This window comes from Cinclus cinclus, chromosome 16 (genome assembly GCF_963662255.1).
Source record: "Cinclus cinclus chromosome 16, bCinCin1.1, whole genome shotgun sequence".
In the NCBI taxonomy this organism is placed as follows: Eukaryota; Metazoa; Chordata; class Aves; order Passeriformes; family Cinclidae; genus Cinclus; species Cinclus cinclus.
The window spans coordinates 11385147-11404462 of NC_085061.1; the positions used below are offsets into that span (position 1 = coordinate 11385147).

Consider the following 19316-nt stretch of genomic DNA (forward strand, 5'->3'; position numbering starts at 1 on the left):
TTTTCATCTGAAATACCAAAAGGGATCTGTTGGAGACCCCTGAGTCCCTCAGGTACATTCATGCTACCCAGAACACAAGCTATAAAAGGCTGCCACTGAAATCCAGGCCTCTGTAGCCTCTTGAGAATATTTTTCCTATAAAGCTGCAAAACCGTGAGCAAAAAGCCTTGTATGATAACTCAGAGGTAGACATGCAGGGGAGGTTGCTGAGAAAGTCTTGGATAGTTAGGAAGAATTAGTCTTGTGTCAGAAAGCTTGTTCTCAGACTGCTTGGCCTGGAAGCTGAGGTGCCTGGGGGTCTTTCCCATCTCCCATGGGATCGATGGCTGTGGTTTGGAGCACCACCAAGCCATGGGATATTTATGTCGGCTTCTTAGGCAGTTCCGTTGGGCTTGGTGGCTGTGGTTGGTCACTCTTGGTCTGGCCTGCAGGAGGGGGCCACGTGGTCTTCTGATGAAGGTGGCTGGAAAGGAGAAATATGCCTTAGGTAATTTGGGAGAAGGACACGGTGAAGACAGCACTCGTTATTTAGGAAAGAAGAGGAAGCCACAGAGCTTGCCTGGTTAGACTGTGCAGGCCACCTGTTTTGTCTGAAAATGCTTTTCATAACTTTGAAATGGTCATTTGCAAATGGGTAATTTGTACCTAAACAAAAAACTGTGCTGGCAGATCTTCAGGTCGAGTTAAGCTAAGAAAGCAGTAGGAGATATTTAGGTCTCAAAGTGCCCTTTTGGATAACTTTAGGAAATGGCTCTGTTAAATAGAAGCCATTTAAGAGGTTTCAGGGAAATTTAACAGTTTAAGCTACAAACAAAGCCATGTCATCTTGCTCTCCTTGTCTGGAGCTTCACAGCATCTCGATATCACAGCATAAAGGATTAACATATCCAGTGATGTTTCTACCCTTACACAGAGCACACTGTAAAAATGCCAGCTAGACAAGCCACAGAACCACAAGTTCCCATCTGGCCTGAAGGAAATCCAGCATTTTATAAAGCAAAAGAGAAATCCAGGAATTCACACCATGCAGGGCACTAAGTCTCTTTCTGTCTAGGAATTTCACAGTATTTTTCTGTCATGGCCATCTGGAGGCCTCTCCTAGACTGTCTGATCAAAAGTTGTCAAGCAACAGTTTTGATTAAAAAACCCCAACAAAACAAACAGGAATTTTTAGTATCTCTGTTGTCCAAATTACAGTCCACAGCAGTTTTGACACCTACTCCTTGTAATTTGGGATTCCTTCAGCAGGCAGGCACTGGTTCCTGTCCCATGGCAGAGCTGCAGATGGAAGCACAGAGCCAAGTGTTAGTGTAGAGAACATGCCCGATGCTGCTGCATTATGATAATGCACATTTAAGTGGGGCAGGAGCTCAGAAAATGCTGACGGTGCTCATAAACCAGAGGTGCTCCTGAAAGGCTGCAATTATTTCCTTTGTGTTTTGTGCTTTGAGACAAAGCCAGTGCTGGGCCATGGCCACGCTGAGCTGGTGAATAGCATCAAAGAGCAAGGACTGGGCACCTGTTTGGGGCTGTGCATTCACCTGGACATGACTGAGGAGGTCAGACACTCATTTTGTGTGGCAAGAGACAAGCAGGGTCAAATAATTGCCACCAAGAAATGTTTATGACTCATGCACCAGCTCAGAGTCCCAGACTGGGAAAGTTAATCCAGACTCCCATGGAGCTGGATTCCTCTTCCCTGATTTTCCCACAGATGTGAGGAAAAGGGAGCATGGCTGGTTTTTATTCCAAGGAAACAGGGAGGTGACTGTTCCCTCCTGCTCAGCATTGCTGGAGTTGTATCTGGGTGGTGTAAGGAAGTTTGGGAAAGTGGACAGGGTCCAGCAAGGGAAGCCCCAGGCCTGCAGGGAGAGGCTGGGGAGGACTGAGGGAGCTGGGCTTGTTTAGCCGGGTAAAAGGAGGCTGAAAGGCAACTTCACAGCCCCACTGCTACGTCAGGTGCAATCAAAGGATGCTGGAGCCAACTGTTCTTGGCAGTGCAGCCAGTGTAACTGGGGGCAGTGGCCACAGGCTGCCCCTGGGGGAGCTTGGGCTGGGTGCTGGGAAGATTTTTATCACAGAGCAGTGAGGGAACACCATCAGGAAGGCTGTGGATCTCCATCCTGGCTGCCTGAACCCACTGCAGGTCCCCTCTACTGGGATTGCCCTACCTGGAGCAGAAGATCTGATCTCCAGCAATCCCTTTCAACCAGCATTTCAGTGATTCTGTGAAACCATCCTCCTGCCTGTTAGGGTTTTTTCCCTGGATAAACACCTTTCCTATGGCCCTGGGCACAAGTCTGACTCCATAACCTGCGAGTCTGCATTGCAGATTCAAAGATGAGTCACTTGGATATAGGGAGGGCAATTACATCTCAGTGAGCATGAGAGAATCAGGGAGGCTCAACTCGTATGGAAAAATATGGAAGGTGCTGGAAGCTGGCAATAACACTGACAGAGATCCCTGAGACTTGTTGGGATTCTCCAGTTAATTTTGTGCTTACCGTCCTTGTTGGAGAGGATTGGTGCTAACAGTTCTTTAGCTTCTGATAGCAAAAGGTCAACAAGATCTGAAGATGGAAGAGATGTGTCTGAGACTGCGTCTGTTTTATCCTCTTCTGTTTCATGGTTGATGCTTATAAATATGGAAAGTGCCATCAATACTTCTATTAGAGAATGATCATTGACAATCCTGGCCAGCCTCTCAGGAAGGATGTGCAACATAAATTCTGTGTGTTTGGGGGTTGCATCTCCATCCTTCCACATTCGAGTGTCTGTTAGACACACTTGCATTGTTTTGTTACAGACAAATAGCAAAGCATTCTTTAGAATTTGTCAAAAGCCATTTCCCCGCATTAAATTAGAAATAACCAACTTGGGAAACTTAAAAACTGATTTCCATTCCTCTTCAAAACTGGCTTTTAAAGCCAGTCATCATCGATGGGACAGTGACTTTTCAATGATTTAATCAGTTAAAAACACACGTGGAGTTGTGATACATTAATGCCCAAGTGACAGGAGATAGGCTCAGGCTGGAGGGGAGTCCAGAATCCTGAGCTCTATTTCTGCAGCCATTCATGCTGCTGAAAGTGTTGAGAGCTCCTTGCTTACACTCTATCTACTCTAACTGCTGATAAAAAAGGATGTGGTCCTGCAGCCAAAACTTGGTTTATGTTTGGAAAAGCAGGTGGGTCAAAATTCTGCTGTTCTGAAACAACCTGTTAGGGTCTCTGCTGACAAGAGCGATTTAACCCGAGCAGAGTTTCAGCTACTCGCTCCCAAAAAAAGCCTGAACAGAGGCAAAAATCTCCCAGTACCAACCCACCAGCAGCCTCCAGATCATCTTTCTCCCATGGTTTCACTTCCAAAGTGAAAGTATATTTGGAAACTCTTGGTAGGCTACGTGTGAAGCACCTTCCCCTGAGAAAGGTCAGAAAAGGACATTTCATGTTGCTGTTCACCATTCCCAGAAGCCATCTCCTACCTTTTCTCATCTGGTAAATGACTGTGTGTGCTCAGGACCTTGTAAATGTTCTGTCATGCAACAACAACAAAAAAACAAAACAAAACAAAAAAAAAGGGTTTCAAACTTGTAGGAATGAATAATTCCTGAGAACAAACCCCATGGGTTTTTCCTGATGATCAGATTTAATATGACAGTAATCAGCTTCTGCTTATTCATTGCCCTTGAAGCGAATATCTCAAGGCCTTTTGCAGCTCAGGCAGCATCCTCCATGAATCTATAGACACATCTGAATTCTGCATTTTAATACCACTGCTAAAATATAAGAAATGCAGCACAAAAATCCTCTTTCAAGGAATAATTTTGCAGGCTGCATTTCAGTGATCATTGCTGCCAGCAACCACTGGCTCCTGGGTTGGACCTGCACGTGGAAGCTCTCATTACCATGCACTTCTCCAACACCACTGAGGGGTGGAGGAAAAAGGAAGATATTTTGCTCCAGTGCTCAAAATCCTGTGATGTTTGACCCTGGGGTCAAGTGAGATATATTTCTGAAGTCTGACCTCACACTGCACAGGCTCTAGCACACAATGCTGAAGCTCTGGAGGTATTTAATTCTTCCTTCTCTGGAGCAGAGGACACAGCATCTACATTCCCTTTTTGCTGCACTGTTTCTGCTTGATTTCAAGAGTTCTTGGGACAGGCCACCAGTAGCCATAGCAAATACATTGAATACTGATGCTTCCCGTGCTGACCAGTTTATTAATTACACATACTGGTGTTCCCAGTGAAGGGAATGAAGTGGAAAAACTGCCAGCTGCAAGACTGAACTGTGAGATTTTGCAGGAAATCTGGGGTGGAGGGGGAAGCACTGGAAGAGCAAAGCCACTCTCCAGGTTCCTATTTATAGAGTAGTAACCCTCAGCTATAGCAAGGGAAGGAGAGCACAGATGTTTTGACAGCAGAGCTCCTGGAGCAGCCTCAGCACAGGGAGCCAGGAAGAGCAGAGCCACCAGCAAAACCTGTACCACGGAGTTTGCATCGCCCCCAGAGATATGAGGAGAGCTCAGTTAATTCCCTGCTTCCTCCTAAGCAACAGACAGGGACTTTTTTGGGTGAGACAGCAAAAAAACCCCCTCTTGCTTATGGAGCAGGAAGTTGATTGGACTTGCAAAACCACCCTGAAGGAAAGAGGCCGTGGTGATGCTGCAGTTCCACACCTCACCTGCACAAACAGGAGCAGTTTCCTATTGCAGATCTCCAGGCGCTTCCGTGAGACTTCGGATTTTCGTAGCTGACCATCAGCCAGGGACAGCTGCCTCTTCAGCTCCAGGATGTCCTCCTGAGGCAGGGACACAGGAGGAGGAGAGTGGTGGTGGTTATGCTCCAGCCTTGGCTTTTGGAAACAACAGTTTGTGACATTTGCTACAAGCAAAAGCAGTGTCCTTTGGGAAGGGACAGTGGAAATTATACAGATTATTACACAGATCTAGAGACTGTGTTGGTCTTGTGAACCCACACAGCAAATTATCTATGTGGTATTTCATTTTCTCCTTGTAAATAAAAGGAGGGTAACCTTAGTTGTGGCTGCCCCTGGATCCCTGGCAGTGTCCAAGGCCAGGTTGGACAGGGCTTGGAGCAGCCTGGGATAGTGGAAGGTGTCTCTGCCCCTGGCAGGGGGTTGGAATGAAATGAGCTTTATGGTCCCTTTTGGCCCATAAATCACCCCATGACTCTATGAATCCACAGAAGAAGAGTCTGAAAGGTCATGGGCCTTTCCCCAGACTGAGGGGTTATGTTACCTCTATTTCAGAGACGTGCTTTGCTTTTTTCCCCGCCAGCTGTATCTTCAGTTCTGCAATTTCAGCCTCCAGCAGGTGGATCACTTCCTCATAGTCCTGCTCAGCACTGTGAGCCTGTCTCTGCACCACCTCAGCCATCTGCAGCTTGCTCTGCAGGGTCCGGTTCTCCGACAGGAACCCCAGCGCCTTCTGCAAGAACCCAGAACTCCTGATGAACACACCCTGTCCCCCTCAGCTGCCAACCCCCAAACCCACCCCAAGAACCCCAGAAATCTCCTCACTAACTTGGTTCAGCCTCTGAAGCTCATCCTCCATCGACTTCTTGCTGCTCTCCACTTCTCTCAGGAGAGACTGTGGGAAATATTTTTACCAGATTAGAAGAAACAAATGACAGGACACTTTCTAGAATGCCCCTACCCACCAGAATATTATTTTACAGAAGTTCTGTGCACTTTGCCACACACAGAGAGAGCTTTTAGGGCTGTGACCTGCAGAATGCCACCTGGACACAGCCGAGGTGCTGACAGCCAGGTGAGGGTGAGAGGACAGGTGCTGCTTCTGTTAATCACACACTGGAATTCTTAACGAGACCTGCTTTTTAAATATATTAACTCCCTGCTGAGAAGGGATTGCATGCTTTGAGTACAAATAAGTTTTCCTTTGAGGGAGAGAGCAAGAAAGAGGCAATTAAGGAGAGTGGAGGGTGAGAGGCTCCTTGTGTGCCGAGGAATGCACAGAATGCAAACTGGTGACTCCTCCAGAGGGCCAGGCCACCCCATTACCCCCATGGAGAGCTACAGCAGAACACCCCAGCCAAGAAATCTGCTCTGAGGGGAGGCTCCACCTTCAGCCTGCGGACTTCGTGCCGCAGATCCCTCATCTCCAGCTGCAGCTGCTCCAGGTCCTCGTTGCCATTGCAGTTTAGAGAGTCAACGGTCTGCAAGGTGAGGGACAGACTCATCACACATTGAATCCAAATGCCCTCAAAAAGGAGTCAGCATTTTTATCCAGTAGATCAAAAGGCGCATTCAATAATTTAGCTCTAGGATGCTTCATTTTGCCCCACAGAATTTCACTCTTTGATCCTCATCATTGCTGAAATAGCTGAGCTAGAGTGAATTTTCACTTCGTGAACCAAATGAAATTACTTAGAATTGATGAATTTTGGCTATTTTCCCTTCTGCATAACTGCTAGGCTGTTTCCTCATATTATCCCATAGATACTGTTATTTCCTTATTAAAAATAAGAAGTTTGAGGTCTTTTACAGAATTTCCTATTTTAAAAATGATTAACAAATAGTTCTGCCTTGTCTTTCTAGCTCTAGGACAATCAGAAAAAATGGTACTTTAGCTTTTCCCATCTCAGAATTCCATGGATACCATGTAGAAGATCCATGGATTCACTGTAGAGGAATTTTGGGGTGACTGACCGGGGAGTGAAAAGCTGATGTATCCAGCAAATTGGCCACTTCATACTGAGTGAAGAGCATGGAGCTGGAATCCAGACCAGCCTCATCCAGCTCCTCCTGCATCACATCCCTGAGCGCTTGGAGAACATCTGTGAGAAACAAACAGTTTTTACCAGGTTAAAAGAGAAAATTGCTGTGTGTTAGGAGAAAATGCCACTGATTTTGGGGCCATCCACTGGTGCTGAGCAGGGTTTAGAGATGCCAGACAGGTTTCTCTAATAATCTTGTGTTGGTCAGCAATCCCATCAAGCTTAAATGAGTTGTTGATAGTCTCTATCAGACTCCTGTTTCTTATCCAACTGAAAAAAACTACATTTTTAAAACTCAGAAAACCCAGGTATTTTCACAGGGGAGTTTTCACGACTGTGGTTCTGAAAGTTTTAAAATTTCAAGCTAAACCCACATTTCCCTGACAAAGGGCACCTGCTGCCATTTTTCATGTTGCTGATTTAAACAAAAAGACAACTCCGTGAGTTCAGCATGTAGGAAAGGTGTTAAACTCACAAGTCTAAAAATCCACATTCATTTTGCTTTCAGACATGAAGGAAAGCACAGCAGAAGGGGCTGTGTGGGACAGGTGGGAACCAGCAGGGAGGTGTCACCAGGGTCCCAGAGATTCCAGTCACAGAATCACAGAAACATGCAATGGTTTGGGCACAAAGGGACCATAAAGATGATCTCATTCCACCCCCTGCCATGGGCAGGGAAATCTTCCACTGTCCCAGATTGCTCCAAGTCCTGTCCAACCTGGCCTTGGACACGTCCAGGGATCCAGGGGCAGCCACAGGTTCTCTGGGTACCCTGTGTCAGGGCCTCCCCACCTTCCCAGGAACAATTCCTTCCCAATATCCCATCCATCCCTGTCCTCTGGCACTGGGAAGCCATTCCCTGTGTCCTGTCCCTCTCCAGCTCTCCTGGAGCCCCTTTAGTCCCTGACAGGGGCTCTGAGGTGTCCCTGGAGCCTTCTCTTCTCCAGCTGAGCACTCCCAGCTCGGCCAGTCTGGCTCCAGAGCAGAGGGGCTCCAGCCCTTGGAGCATCTCCATGGGCTCCCCTGGACTCTTCACAGCTCCACATCCTTCCTGGGCTGGGCCCCAGGGCTGGGGCAGCTCTGCAGGTGGGGTCTCACCTGATAGGGCAGAATCCCCCCCTCCTGCTGCCCACAGTGGGGCTCAGCCCAGCAAAGGGGTGGGTTCTGGGTGCTCACAGCCAGGGCAGGCCCAGCTCTCATCCTCCAACACCCCAAATCCTTCTCCCAGGGCTGCTCTCCCTCTCTTCTCTACCCAGCTTGGATTGATGCTTGGGATTGCCCTGAGCCAGGTGCAGTGCAGAACATGCACTTGGTCTTGTTGAACTTCATGAGGTTCACATGGTTCCACTCTGAAGCCTGGCCTGGATGGTCCCTGAGCTGCAGCAGGAGCCAGAGTCTCTGTGCAAAAGCAGCATGTTTGCTAAATACCCCCAATCATCTTTATTTCTGTTGCCACAAACTACAACGCCAATCACACAGAGGAGAGGGCTGTGGTTCTGTGTTCTATCCCTCACTCTGCACAAAACATTGACCCAGATGCCGTGTGACTGTCCTCTCTGCTGGGGATATTGCTGATGGTTTTGGATTTTTGCTGAAAGCCTTCTGGGGAGCAAGCCTGTGGGCCAGCCATGCTCTGGAAGGCCACAGAAAGCAGAAATCTGGCTTTTATTTTTTGTGTTCCTCTGGTCAAATCCTGCTAGGAAAGCTGGAATTTTAAGGAAAGTAAGCCCTTGCACCAACTTTCTTTTAGTCTGAATTCACCTATGATAGTACAATGGGAATGGCTTTAAACTGACAGGGAGTAGGTTTAGATTAGATGTTAGGAAGAAATTCTTCCCTGTGAGGGCAGTGAGGCCCTGGCACAGATTTCACAGTGGAGCTGTGGCTGATCCATCCCTGGAAGCGTCCTCTTGAACAGGGATTGGACCAATATGGGATAGTGGAAGGTGTCTGATGGAATGAGATGAATTTTGAGGTCCCTTCCAATCCAAACCATTCCAGGATTCCATGATTCTACAGAATGCCTTCGTGTTTGTGACTTTCCCTCTTTATAGGCTCCATCACTTCCCAGGCAGGTGTCTCACCTGCCACTTCTGGCCCTTTTTAGCTGCCAGTGGAGCTACAGAGAAATGTCAGATTCCCCCTGGACAGAGCTCCTGCTCACCTCCATAGGCTACAGTCCCCTGTGAATCAGTGGCCAGGCTTTGCCGCAGCTGCCTCTTCTTCTCCTCAGTTACATCCAGACCAAGATACTGCAGAACCTGAAGCAGAAACAAGGAGCTTTTAAAAAGAAAAACATTGGAAAAGCAACTCTTTGGAATAAGCATTGGGAAGACACTTCTTGCTGGGTTTCTCCAGGCAGCATCTCCCAAAGGAACAGACTTGGATTGCATTTCCAGTCCCTTTTTTGCTGCAGATGTACAGAAATGTCTGTTCCTGAACACAGGTTCACATCCCTCCAAGAACATTTTATCTGCAATCAGATTTTCAGCTCCGATGAGTTTTCAGGACTTTGATCAAAAGCCAGTGGAGTTTTAGCAAGGCTTAGCCTCTCCTTTCTCTTACTGCCCAGAAATTGTGTTTGGAACCAGGAAGATAAAAGCTATTAACAGAGTGTTTCTCACAGAGAGAGGAGACATTCAAACATTTTGCTCCTCCACTGCATGTTTTGCTTTCTCATTACTCCTGATGCCCTGACTTCTACTGGTACTTATCAGTTCAACCCCAGGGCAGCACACAGAAGCAGATAAACCTGTGCAAGCCCCACTTCCCTGCTGGCAGCAGCAACTGAAAGCTTTTAAATGATGAAGCCGAGCTTAGCAGGCTCTGGGAAAGAGTCCGAGTGAAATGTTCACCTGTGCCAGGCTGCACTCACAGCACCTCTCAGTGAGGGATCCCTCTCACCTTTCCAGCACCAGCAATCCCTGGGATTCATCTGCTGTCCCGTTCGAGTCCCACCTCCTGCTCCTCTGCCCATCACCCCTGCGCAAGGCAGTGCTGCAGGCACTTCAGGATGACTGAAGTGACACTTTCGGATGCTTGGCCACCCCAAAGCCACCCCAGGTTGTCCCAGTCGGTGTATCACCTCTCACTCTGTCACTGCGCAGCTTTAAAAAGAGAAGCCAAGCGCTCCTGCCAGCCGAGAGGAGCTGCTTTGTCCCGGTGAGGAGCAGAGGTCGCTGTGCAAATGCCATCATAGGAGAATTCCGCAGGCTCAGGAGAACGGCTCCGCTGCGCTGCCGTCGGGTGGCAGCAGATGTTCGTCACATCGGGGCTCCCTGGCCTCCCCAGCCCCGCACCGAGGGCTCCGTCCCCACAGCCCCCCTTCGAACTCCGGGAGAACCCAAGGGGCCAGACTGGGACACGGCCCCCAAGGCACCCTGCCCCGCACCAGGGTCTCGGTAAGCAGATGGGCAGCTCTGCTCCATGCCGTGGAATGTGTTTCCACCAAACGATGGAAGGATCAGCGGTTCTGCACGGCTCCTCGATGAGACATCTCCTATCTCAGCCTTCCCTCCTCCCCAGCAGGCTGCTTGAGGTTACCCTAGCAGTGACAGCGGCGCCAAATGTTTGGAGGGCACAATCTTGGCTAATGGCATGATGTCCAAGGGAGGTAGAGCTGCCAGGAAAAGACTTCTGGAGCTTCATGGAGCACCATGAAACAGCCAAGATGAGCCAAGGGATGTTTAAATGCCTCTTTGGACACAGTCAGGATGTTTCACCCTCTTTACTTTCAGAGGCTGGACTCAGCCTCCAGCAAACTCACCTGAAGATGGACTATTTCCTGCACAGTGCACAAGGAGGACACCTTACTTTGGGGAGAGGACCCTGCCACTTACCAGTTCCAGTTTTCCATCCTTGAGCCGGATATGGGGATCCAGTGCCACTTTAGGTTTGGTGCCTGAAGCTGCTTTGTAGTTAGAAGCTGAAGCCGGTGCTGAAAAATCAAAAATAAATGTTAATGGGGAAGCATTTCGGTAGAGGTGTCTGCAAAGCAAAATTCTGATCTCTTGTTGCATGAAATATAAAGTGTGTGCAGCAGGGGAAAAGTCCAAGTCCAGGATTTACTAAAACCAGCTCTGGAAGGCTGAACTAGGCCTCTCTTGGAAAGACTGGATACTGGGGCAAATCCTTCTCTGAAACTGGGCTTCTGGATGGTTTAAAATGAGGTGTTTCATCTAGGGACAAAGGACTGCAATAATAGCATTTTGGAAATTTCCAATCACAGTGTTTTGTGGAGTCTTAAAGTGATGGTGAAGAACTGTGAGAAAAATTAATTAAAATCTCCCTAGTTATTTTCTACTCTGATTAAGCAAAACAGAAAGAATTCTGACACCCATGGGAATGAACAGATTAAAGTGATGCAGAAAAGCACCACTCTGAGATTTTTTTCCCTCCCCAAGACTGCAAGAAGCCTTGAACTCTTTTCCCCTCAGCTGAGCAGGCAGGTTTTTTGGGGTAGAAGGAGCCACATATGTTGTGAGGCAGCCACAGAGGCAGAGAGAGGCAGAGGCAGCAGCTGCTGTGCTGGTGAAAAGCTGTCATGAGCTGGAGGATCCAGCTGCCAACAGCTGTCTCAGCATTGCCAGCACTGCTGCACAGCTGAAAAGATCCAGAGCACAAGCCCTGCCGCTCCATCCCTGGAGGGAACCCCACCTTTTCCATGATGATTAACCCTTGCCTGTGAGGAGCCATGATACTCCCTGGGAAAAGGGCTGGAGAAGGTGTTAGCTGCTCCTGAAGAACCCAAGCAGACTCCAGAAGGGCGCAGGATTGCTGTGCCTGCCCCTGCCAATGCTCAAACCATCAGTCCAGGTGACAAAATTCCTTCTCGTGCCAGTCACAGGATTTGCCCAGGGAGCAATTCCTTTTGCCTGCTCGGGATCTGGTGAACATCACGGGAAGCCCAAGCAGCACAGCTCCTCTGGAATCTCTTCAGCACTTCTTACCCTCCTGTCCATTGGGCAGGAGCCCAGGTGCCAGAAGAAGCAGTGAGGAGCAGCAGAGGTGCTGCATAAGCCTCCTAATCCAGGCATCCATCTGCTCTGCTAAGGCCAGCAGCTGGGAAGCAGCAAGAGGTAGCAAATGAGTTTGCTGGATCAGCCACCACCACTTCCCTCTCCCAGTTCAAGGGCAGAGCCATGGCTAATCAGGATTAGCTCCATGTGGCTTTGCTGTCAGCTCTGGACACAGCCATATCCAGGGCATCCATCAGGCACCCAGAGAGAGGCACTGCCTGGCCCAGGCTCCCAAACTGGCCAGTTCTGTCTCCATGGACGACAACACTGACACAAAGCCTCCTTGGCATCCCACGCTCAAATCCTGGAGCAACAAAATCCTCCAGCTAAGTCAGGTTGTGGGTGGGTCACTAGTGGTGCTGGGTTGCTCTGTCCCCATCTTCAGGACTGGCTGCCTGTGGTGGCCACCTGAGAGTGTCCCTGGCATCTGCAGGACGCTCAGGGCAGGGAGGACAGAGCTCATCCCTGTCCCAGGGCCTCTCCAGTGGAGTGTGGAAGGCAGAGCTGAAGCTGCTGAGCTTGCCCAAGGTGAGCCAGGCATCCCTGGGACCAGCTGCTCCATCTCCTGCTGATCCCAGGTATGGACTAAACACTAAGGTACAGTGCTTGCTCTTAGCCTTCCAGAGGGGAATTACAGCAAGGCACAGGGATTTGTTAGCAGAGCTAACATGCCAGGGAAGCAAGGGCTGTTGGATTTGAGGCTGCAAGAATGGTGGGCAGCACTGGTTCAGGATTTGTTGGGAAAATTCATCTTTCCCTTGGGGCAGGAGGGACCTTCCTATCACAGGGATATGGGGTGGAGGTTGTCTCCCCTGGGCTCTGGGGATTATTGAGGTTTCCTCAATAGTGTTAAAGGAGTTGGGAAGCTGCAGGGTGATTCAGGTTCTCCCCCCATTACTGCCACACTATTGGATGAAGAGAGTGGGTCCCTCCACAAAACACAAGAGCTCAGGAGACTCAGAGCATGGATATGAAACACAGAATGGAAAAATAAGCAAAAATTGAAGCTTGGATGTAGAGAGAAATCTGATTTATTTAACATCTCTAAGCCATTTCCCAGTTTGGCCAATTGAGGGCATCAAAGCCTGTTCAGAGCCCAGGGTTGCTGTGTACATCCCAACTATCATTAGCTGACTGCTTTTATGCTGTGTGTCCAGGAGTCCCCATTTCCCCCAGAAGGGAAAGTGGCCTGTGGAGAACCTGCTGCATGTCTGAGGTGGGCAAAGCCACTGCTGTAAATGAACCACAGGCTGAGAGTGGAGGAATTTGTCTCCTGTGAGTACCTCAGTCCCTGAATGCCTTAGTAAAGAGTTTTGCTACTATGGGCAAACATGGACACAATTACTATTCGTTGAGTAAACCAAGCTGCTGCCTACCCTCTCACTGAGCAGGGTGAGTGTCACTATCACCCCATTAAATTCCACTCTAGCAATATAAACACTGCTTAAAAAATGTGGTGATAGGACAAGGGGAATGGCTTCCCACTGCCAGAGGACAGGGTTAGATGGGATATTGGGAAGGAATTGTTCCCTGGGAGGGTGGGCAGGCCCTGGCACAGGGTACCCAGAGAAGCTGTGGCTGCCCCTGGATCCCTGGAAGTGTCCAAGGCCAGGCTGGATGGGGCTTGGAGCAACCTGGGGTAGTGGAAGGTGTCCCTGCCCATGGCAGGGGGTGGGATGGGATGAGCTTTGAGGTCCCTTCCAAGACAATCCATTCTGTGATTCTCTGATTCTATAATTTCACGATCCTCAGCTCTGAGGAACCACAGCTGTTTGTCACCCACACAAACAGAATGGTTGAGCAGGACTCACCTGAGACTGTAAGCTCTGGTGGGCAAATGTCCGGTGACAAAGAAGGCACAGGAAAAGGATTTTCACGTCTGTTCTAGAAAAACAAGACAAAATGGCACAGACAGTTGCTAAGAAGAAGTTGCTGTTGGTGTAAATAATGAGCAGGAGATAGAGGAGCTCAAGGCAGAGCCATGAGGGCACCACGTACATCTCTTGTGCAGGTGGGTCTAAAGAGTATCCAGGGGTTTCTCTGGGAGCACCTGGCACAGGCTGAGCCACTCCAAAACCTCTGGTCACACACAAAGTAGCTCAGTCCTTACTGTAACTGTGCTTGACTGCTGAGGCTGGTTTTGACCTTGCCTGGTTTCTCCACAGAGGTTCTCCCTGAAGCTCTGCATCCAACCCAGCAGGGAGGTCTCAAGTATGACCACAACCAGGTGCAACATTTACCCCAAACCCATAATTATCTCCGTGAGCAGGACAGGAAGCCGAGATCCCTTCACACCCTTTCTTGTGTGCTACATCCTGGCTGAAAGCACAAGGAAGAGGGAAAAATAATCTGAGGGTGAGAACCACCAAGATGGCTCTGACACAGCTGGGGACTTGGGTGCCAAGAGGGGCAGAGGAGGTGTGAGGACATACAGACAGGCAGCACATGTGCCTGGGCACTCTTTCCCTGGTGTGCTAGTTCAGACTTCATTAGAAGTTCCATCTTTCAGCAGCAAAGTGAGGAAAGGAGCCATTTCAGTCCAGCCACTGGTGTGATTTCATAAAGTGCACAGCATCACACAAGCTGGGGGTGAGGGGTCCAACCACAGCACTCAGGCACAGCTCCAGGGGTTCTGGTGCCTTTCTAGGGCACGTCTCCAGCCTGGTGCACCCAAAGGCAGCACACATGTGACATTCATGCAAGTCTGTGTCCCCACAGGGATGGAAAGCAAGATGTTTTGTGAATGGTCTTGTATGAAAGGAACATCCAGCCAGCCCCTCTTGAAGGAAATTTGTGTGGAAGAGGGCAGAAAGGACACCCAGCATGTCACTAGGCCAGAAGGGGAGTGACAAATGCACAGAATGGAGCCACAGACCCTGAGGGTTGTGTGGATAAACCCTGTCCAGCCATTCACAGCTCAAGCACTTCTCTGCAAACACAATGTGAAGCTTGGCTTTGCAGGAGGAATGAGCCTGGCTTATCATTAGAGTAGTCAGGAGCAGGAATGGGCTGTGTAGGAATGCTGGGGATTCATCCTCATCAGAGGTCCTGAAAAATAAAGAGTTGTGTCTGCCTTTGGCTAGGAGCCTAGATCAAACTGACTCTGGAGATCCCTCCCAGCCTTATGACTGGTGCTGAATGAGATGCAGGTTGCTATCCATGGAACAGCTTTGTTTTTTTAAACCTGAGACTCTTGGAACAGGTCTGAATGCAGGCCCTGGAGATGAAACTCCTGTCATTACCTCCACAGATCCATCTCTGTCTCAAACTCAAGAGAGAAGAAATGATTTTAGATTTAAAACATCTGCCTGCAGGTAAATACATCAACAGTGCAGACTTCCCACTGGGTTTCCAGAAGTATTACCAGGGTTTCCCTAAAGGAAAGTTCTCTGATCAAGGAAAGATCCCAGGATTGATAGCTGTTAGAGATGAACTCCCACCTACCTCCGGGGACCTCACGTGGACCTTCAGCCTGCAGGAGCTCAGGCCATTCCCCACAGCCTTTGGAGGCTGGGATGGGATGTTGTTGGGAACCGACAGTCCGGGATGTAACCGTCCCCTCCCAGGAATAAAGGCCACTTCTGTGCTTCCCTCGTGTCTTCAGCAAACAACAAACACAGAACATCTTCTTAACAAAACAAAAGGCACAAATTTGCAGAGCTCACATGCTTGTGGCTCTGTCTCCAGGATAAGCTCACCTAAGTCTGAGTAGCCTGCACCAGTGCAGCTGGATCTCCACCAGCTGCATTCCATTGAATCATGGAATGGTTAAGGTTGGGAAAGACCCCTAAGATCATTGAGTCCAACCATTTTCCAGGTACTGCCAAGGTCATCACTGACCCGTGTCCCCAAGTGCCACATCTCCGTGGTGTTTGAACACATCTAGGAATGGTGATTCCACCCCTGCCCTGGTCAGCCTGTGCCAAGGGCTTTACAGCCCTTTCCATGAACAAGTTGTTCCTAATATCCAATCTAAACATCCCCTGGCACTACTTGAGGCTGTTTCCTCTTGTCCTGCCACTTGTTAATTGGGAGAAAAGTCCAATCCCCACCTGGTTCCACCCCCCTGTACAGATCCATAAGGTCTCTCCCGAGTCTCCTTTTTCCCCTTTTTTTTAACTTCAGTTCTGTTTCAAAGCTCTGCTGGGCAGTGATAGGAGATCCTCATGAGGCCCAGAACATCGGGAAGGTCTGGATTACACTTCAGGATGATCCATGCCTTCAAGATTTCCTTAGGTGACCACCTTAAAGCATCATTTAAGGCTAATAGTGCCCTTGAAGCCAAACCGTGGTATGAAGTGCTCTGCTTAAGACTCAACAGCACCTGATGATGACAGGAAATACTTTCCATGCCTACCTGAATTTGGCTTTTTCAATTATTTTTCTGGCCTCCTCATGTGTGCTGCCCACCAGAGAATCTCTGTTGATAGCGATGAGTTGGTCTCCAGGTCGGAGCCGACCATCCTAAACAAACAGGGAGAAAGACACATCATTGAGAAGGGATATCTCTGCCCAAAGCCTTCTCCTGCAACACAAATCCTCATTAGTCCATGCAATTATCCATCTACTCTTAGAAAAGCTGCTTCAGAACAGCCACAGCCTCTAGGAAAGGTTCCCACGGCAGAGCTCCTGAGGGTCTCCATGCTGACTTACTTTGTAACAGTCCCCATCTGGCAAAAGCTCCTGGACATAAATCATGGGCCCGTCAGGCCTGTTGGATCCACCACTGATTGTCAGCCCCAAGCCAGAGGAATTTGCTATAGAAATGCTCTGGATTCCTGAGTCCATGGAGTAGCTGCAAGGGAGAGAAGTCAGCAGGTGACTCAAGGTGATCTGGGTTATCTCCTCATATTGCTGAACAAACTGCCTGGATTTTTTTCCATGCGTGATCCTTCTACCTTCTCCCAGCCTTTTATTTGAATCCTTTCTTCCACCCACTGTTGGAAAAGGGAACTGAGGGCTCCTGCTCTTTGGCAGACATTGTTTGATGTTATGAAGATGACTGGTTCCCCAAATCCCAAATAGGGGAATACTCGTTTACAGAAGAAACAAAATATCTAACCAGAATATATTTGGTATTCCTGGTTTTATAGCCAAAAGCACACAAATGATCAACATGGTTGTGGCTTGAATCCAACTAAATCACCAGACAGCAATTCACAGATGGATCAGCTACCAAGCAGCTCTTAGCAGACATCAAAGTGACACACAGCTGGGTGTGTCTTAACCAGGGTTTGGACCCAAAATCATGCAAGATGCCCTAAGAAATGGGCATCCTTTACAGCAACACCCACCACACTGAGCTGCTGCTGTGGCAGGTGGTTCGCCCAGCCGAGGATGAAAAGGAGAAGCAAACAGGCTGGACCCTTCCCTCCAAGAGCTGCTGGACAGGACTCAATAGGCCACAAGGCCTGGCCACAGCAATGGCCCTGTGGCAGCAGGGAGGTCTGGCAGCAGCAGAGTTGTGGGAGCGGAGATTTCACTGAACTCCCATGGGCAGCACTGCAACAGGGGGGGTTTGGGGGAGGATTTGGTGATGCACAAGGATCAGCAAGCCTTTTCCTTCAAATGGGATCGGTGCAGCTGGTGGGTGCAGCTGGCTTTTCACTTTGCAGTTTATTTCCACTGCAGCCACTGCCCAAAGAGTCTGCACTGGCTCCTCATGTTACAACTTCAGACACAACAGCAGCTGTGTTTCCCGTGCCCCACAGTGACACCAGCACATGTTCCCAAGCCATCCCTGGTGGTCAGACACCCCAGTGGAAGGGGTGTATGTGCCTTAGTCCTATGAAGAAACGTTGCTTTAAGGTGAACGATCTTGGGGAAATGATGTCATGAAATACAGCACTAAAATGCTCTGCTCAACCCAAAATCTCAGACACTGACTGTGGTGAGATTGCATCGCATCCAACTCCCATGGCTCAGTGGCATGGCGGGATCTCAGGTGATGCCACAATGAAAAGTCACAGCCTGGGGACAACGTCTGGGGAGCAGTAGGGGTGGCAGCCACATGCATGAAAAGACTAGGCCCAAATTACATCTTGCAGCTGACCACCAATGCTCAGCTGAAACCAGTGGTCTGTGATGCCAGGGGAAGATCAGTGGGACCTGGCACCAACATGGAGACCAGCAGAACATGGCACAGCATGGCAAGGATGCCACCAAGACAGGCCCCTCTAGCCTAGATGTCCAGGGGTGTTGGAATGAGATGACCTCTGAGGTTCCATCCCACCCAACCCATTCTGGATTCCACATCTCAGCCTGGGGGGAATTAACAGCACAATAAGGATGGTTTGTCCAAACCAGCTGCCAAGTAGATGATCTGGTGTCTCCTCTGTGTGGGTGTCTCACTCCACGCAAGCAGCTTAAACCTCTGGTGCCAAATATTTGTCCTCTGCAAATCCCTCATAAGCTGGTATTTAGCAAGAGGATTTACTGGTTCTGCAGTGAGGGCTGATTCTCTTTACCAGTGACTTGGCTTGTTTGTGCTGGCAAAGGAGGGGAGCTGCGAGCCCTGGGGACAAATGGTCCCCATTCCACAGCTGTGAACACCCTCCGAGCTGTCCCTCTGGAGAAGGGCCCTGGAGACGAGACACTGCAGAAAAACCAACTCTGTCCATCCAAACCCCTGCCCCTGAAGAACGTGCAAGGGCAGATGACCACATGAAAACACAACTCTGGGAGATGCTCCAGCCACCAAAGGGTGCAGTGACTGCAGGATGATGACCCTAAAGCAAAGGGCACCAAGGGTGTTTGCATGGAGCGGTGCTGGTGCTCTTGGAGCATGGGGTCAAAGTGCCAGGAGCAGGGCAATAGGAAACAAGCACCAAAAACACCTCCTGAGAGCAGCAGCAGCCTTGCAGAAACACTCTTCTCGTGGTTTATAAGGTGATGTGCAGGGCCCTCTCAGCTGGCTGTAAACCATGGCCTCCCCCTGGGATTCAGAAGAGAGGAAGAGGAGCTGCTGCATGGTTAACCATGGTGCAGACATATTGATGGTCTCGACTGGGAAGCTTTCCACCCCTTGGGAACAAATATCCCAGGAACAGCCAAGACGCCACCAGCACATCCAGAAGATGCCATTGTGGTGATAGAAGAGTAGAGAGGACATAGGGACGACCAAAACTGCTCAACAAGCCCTGGAATTATTTCCTGTGGTGGCATTTGGTGGTGTCCTGATGACCCAGCAGGCCAGGCGGGTGGGATGTGTACGTACTGTGCGTGAGGAGCGTGCCCCAGGCTGCCGATGGTGGGGCCGTGGGAGGTGGCAGGGCTGAGCAGCAGCGGGCTCTGGGAGCGCGAGGACGAGCCTGAGGAGGTGCTCTCCAGGTATCGACCTGAACAGCAAAGGCACTGTCAGTCCAGGGCACACGAACACTCCAGCATCACCCTCCCCCCTGCTCTGCTGCTGACAGCTGGTGCCGCACTCCTAGATTTTTGGGGAGAGCCACATGGTGGTTAAAGACATCAGGACAGAGCTGAGGGAAAGGAAATATTCAGCCTCCTTGGCACAATTCCAGCGTGGGAGTTTCACC

The 19316-nt window shown here is 49.6% G+C and overlaps 1 protein-coding gene across 1 annotated transcript in view; it reads right to left on the minus strand.

Annotated features, from left to right (window-relative positions):
- Positions 1-261: 261 nt before the first annotated feature.
- LOC134050525 (syntaxin-binding protein 4-like) overlaps positions 262-19316 on the minus strand; it is a 45646-nt gene continuing 26591 nt past the window's right edge. Inside the window, exons 7-22 of the mRNA XM_062503659.1 lie at positions 18998-19118; positions 16435-16576; positions 16139-16245; positions 15226-15379; positions 13593-13665; positions 10603-10700; positions 8928-9024; positions 6696-6823; positions 6110-6202; positions 5551-5616; positions 5266-5454; positions 4689-4805; positions 3485-3534; positions 2505-2635; positions 1221-1278; positions 262-463 (exon numbers count right to left, since the gene is read on the minus strand). Coding sequence (XP_062359643.1) covers positions 361-463; positions 1221-1278; positions 2505-2635; positions 3485-3534; positions 4689-4805; positions 5266-5454; positions 5551-5616; positions 6110-6202; positions 6696-6823; positions 8928-9024; positions 10603-10700; positions 13593-13665; positions 15226-15379; positions 16139-16245; positions 16435-16576; positions 18998-19118 — 1727 coding nt within the window. The 3' untranslated portion in view covers positions 262-360. The remainder of the gene's footprint in view (positions 464-1220; positions 1279-2504; positions 2636-3484; positions 3535-4688; positions 4806-5265; positions 5455-5550; positions 5617-6109; positions 6203-6695; positions 6824-8927; positions 9025-10602; positions 10701-13592; positions 13666-15225; positions 15380-16138; positions 16246-16434; positions 16577-18997; positions 19119-19316) is intronic.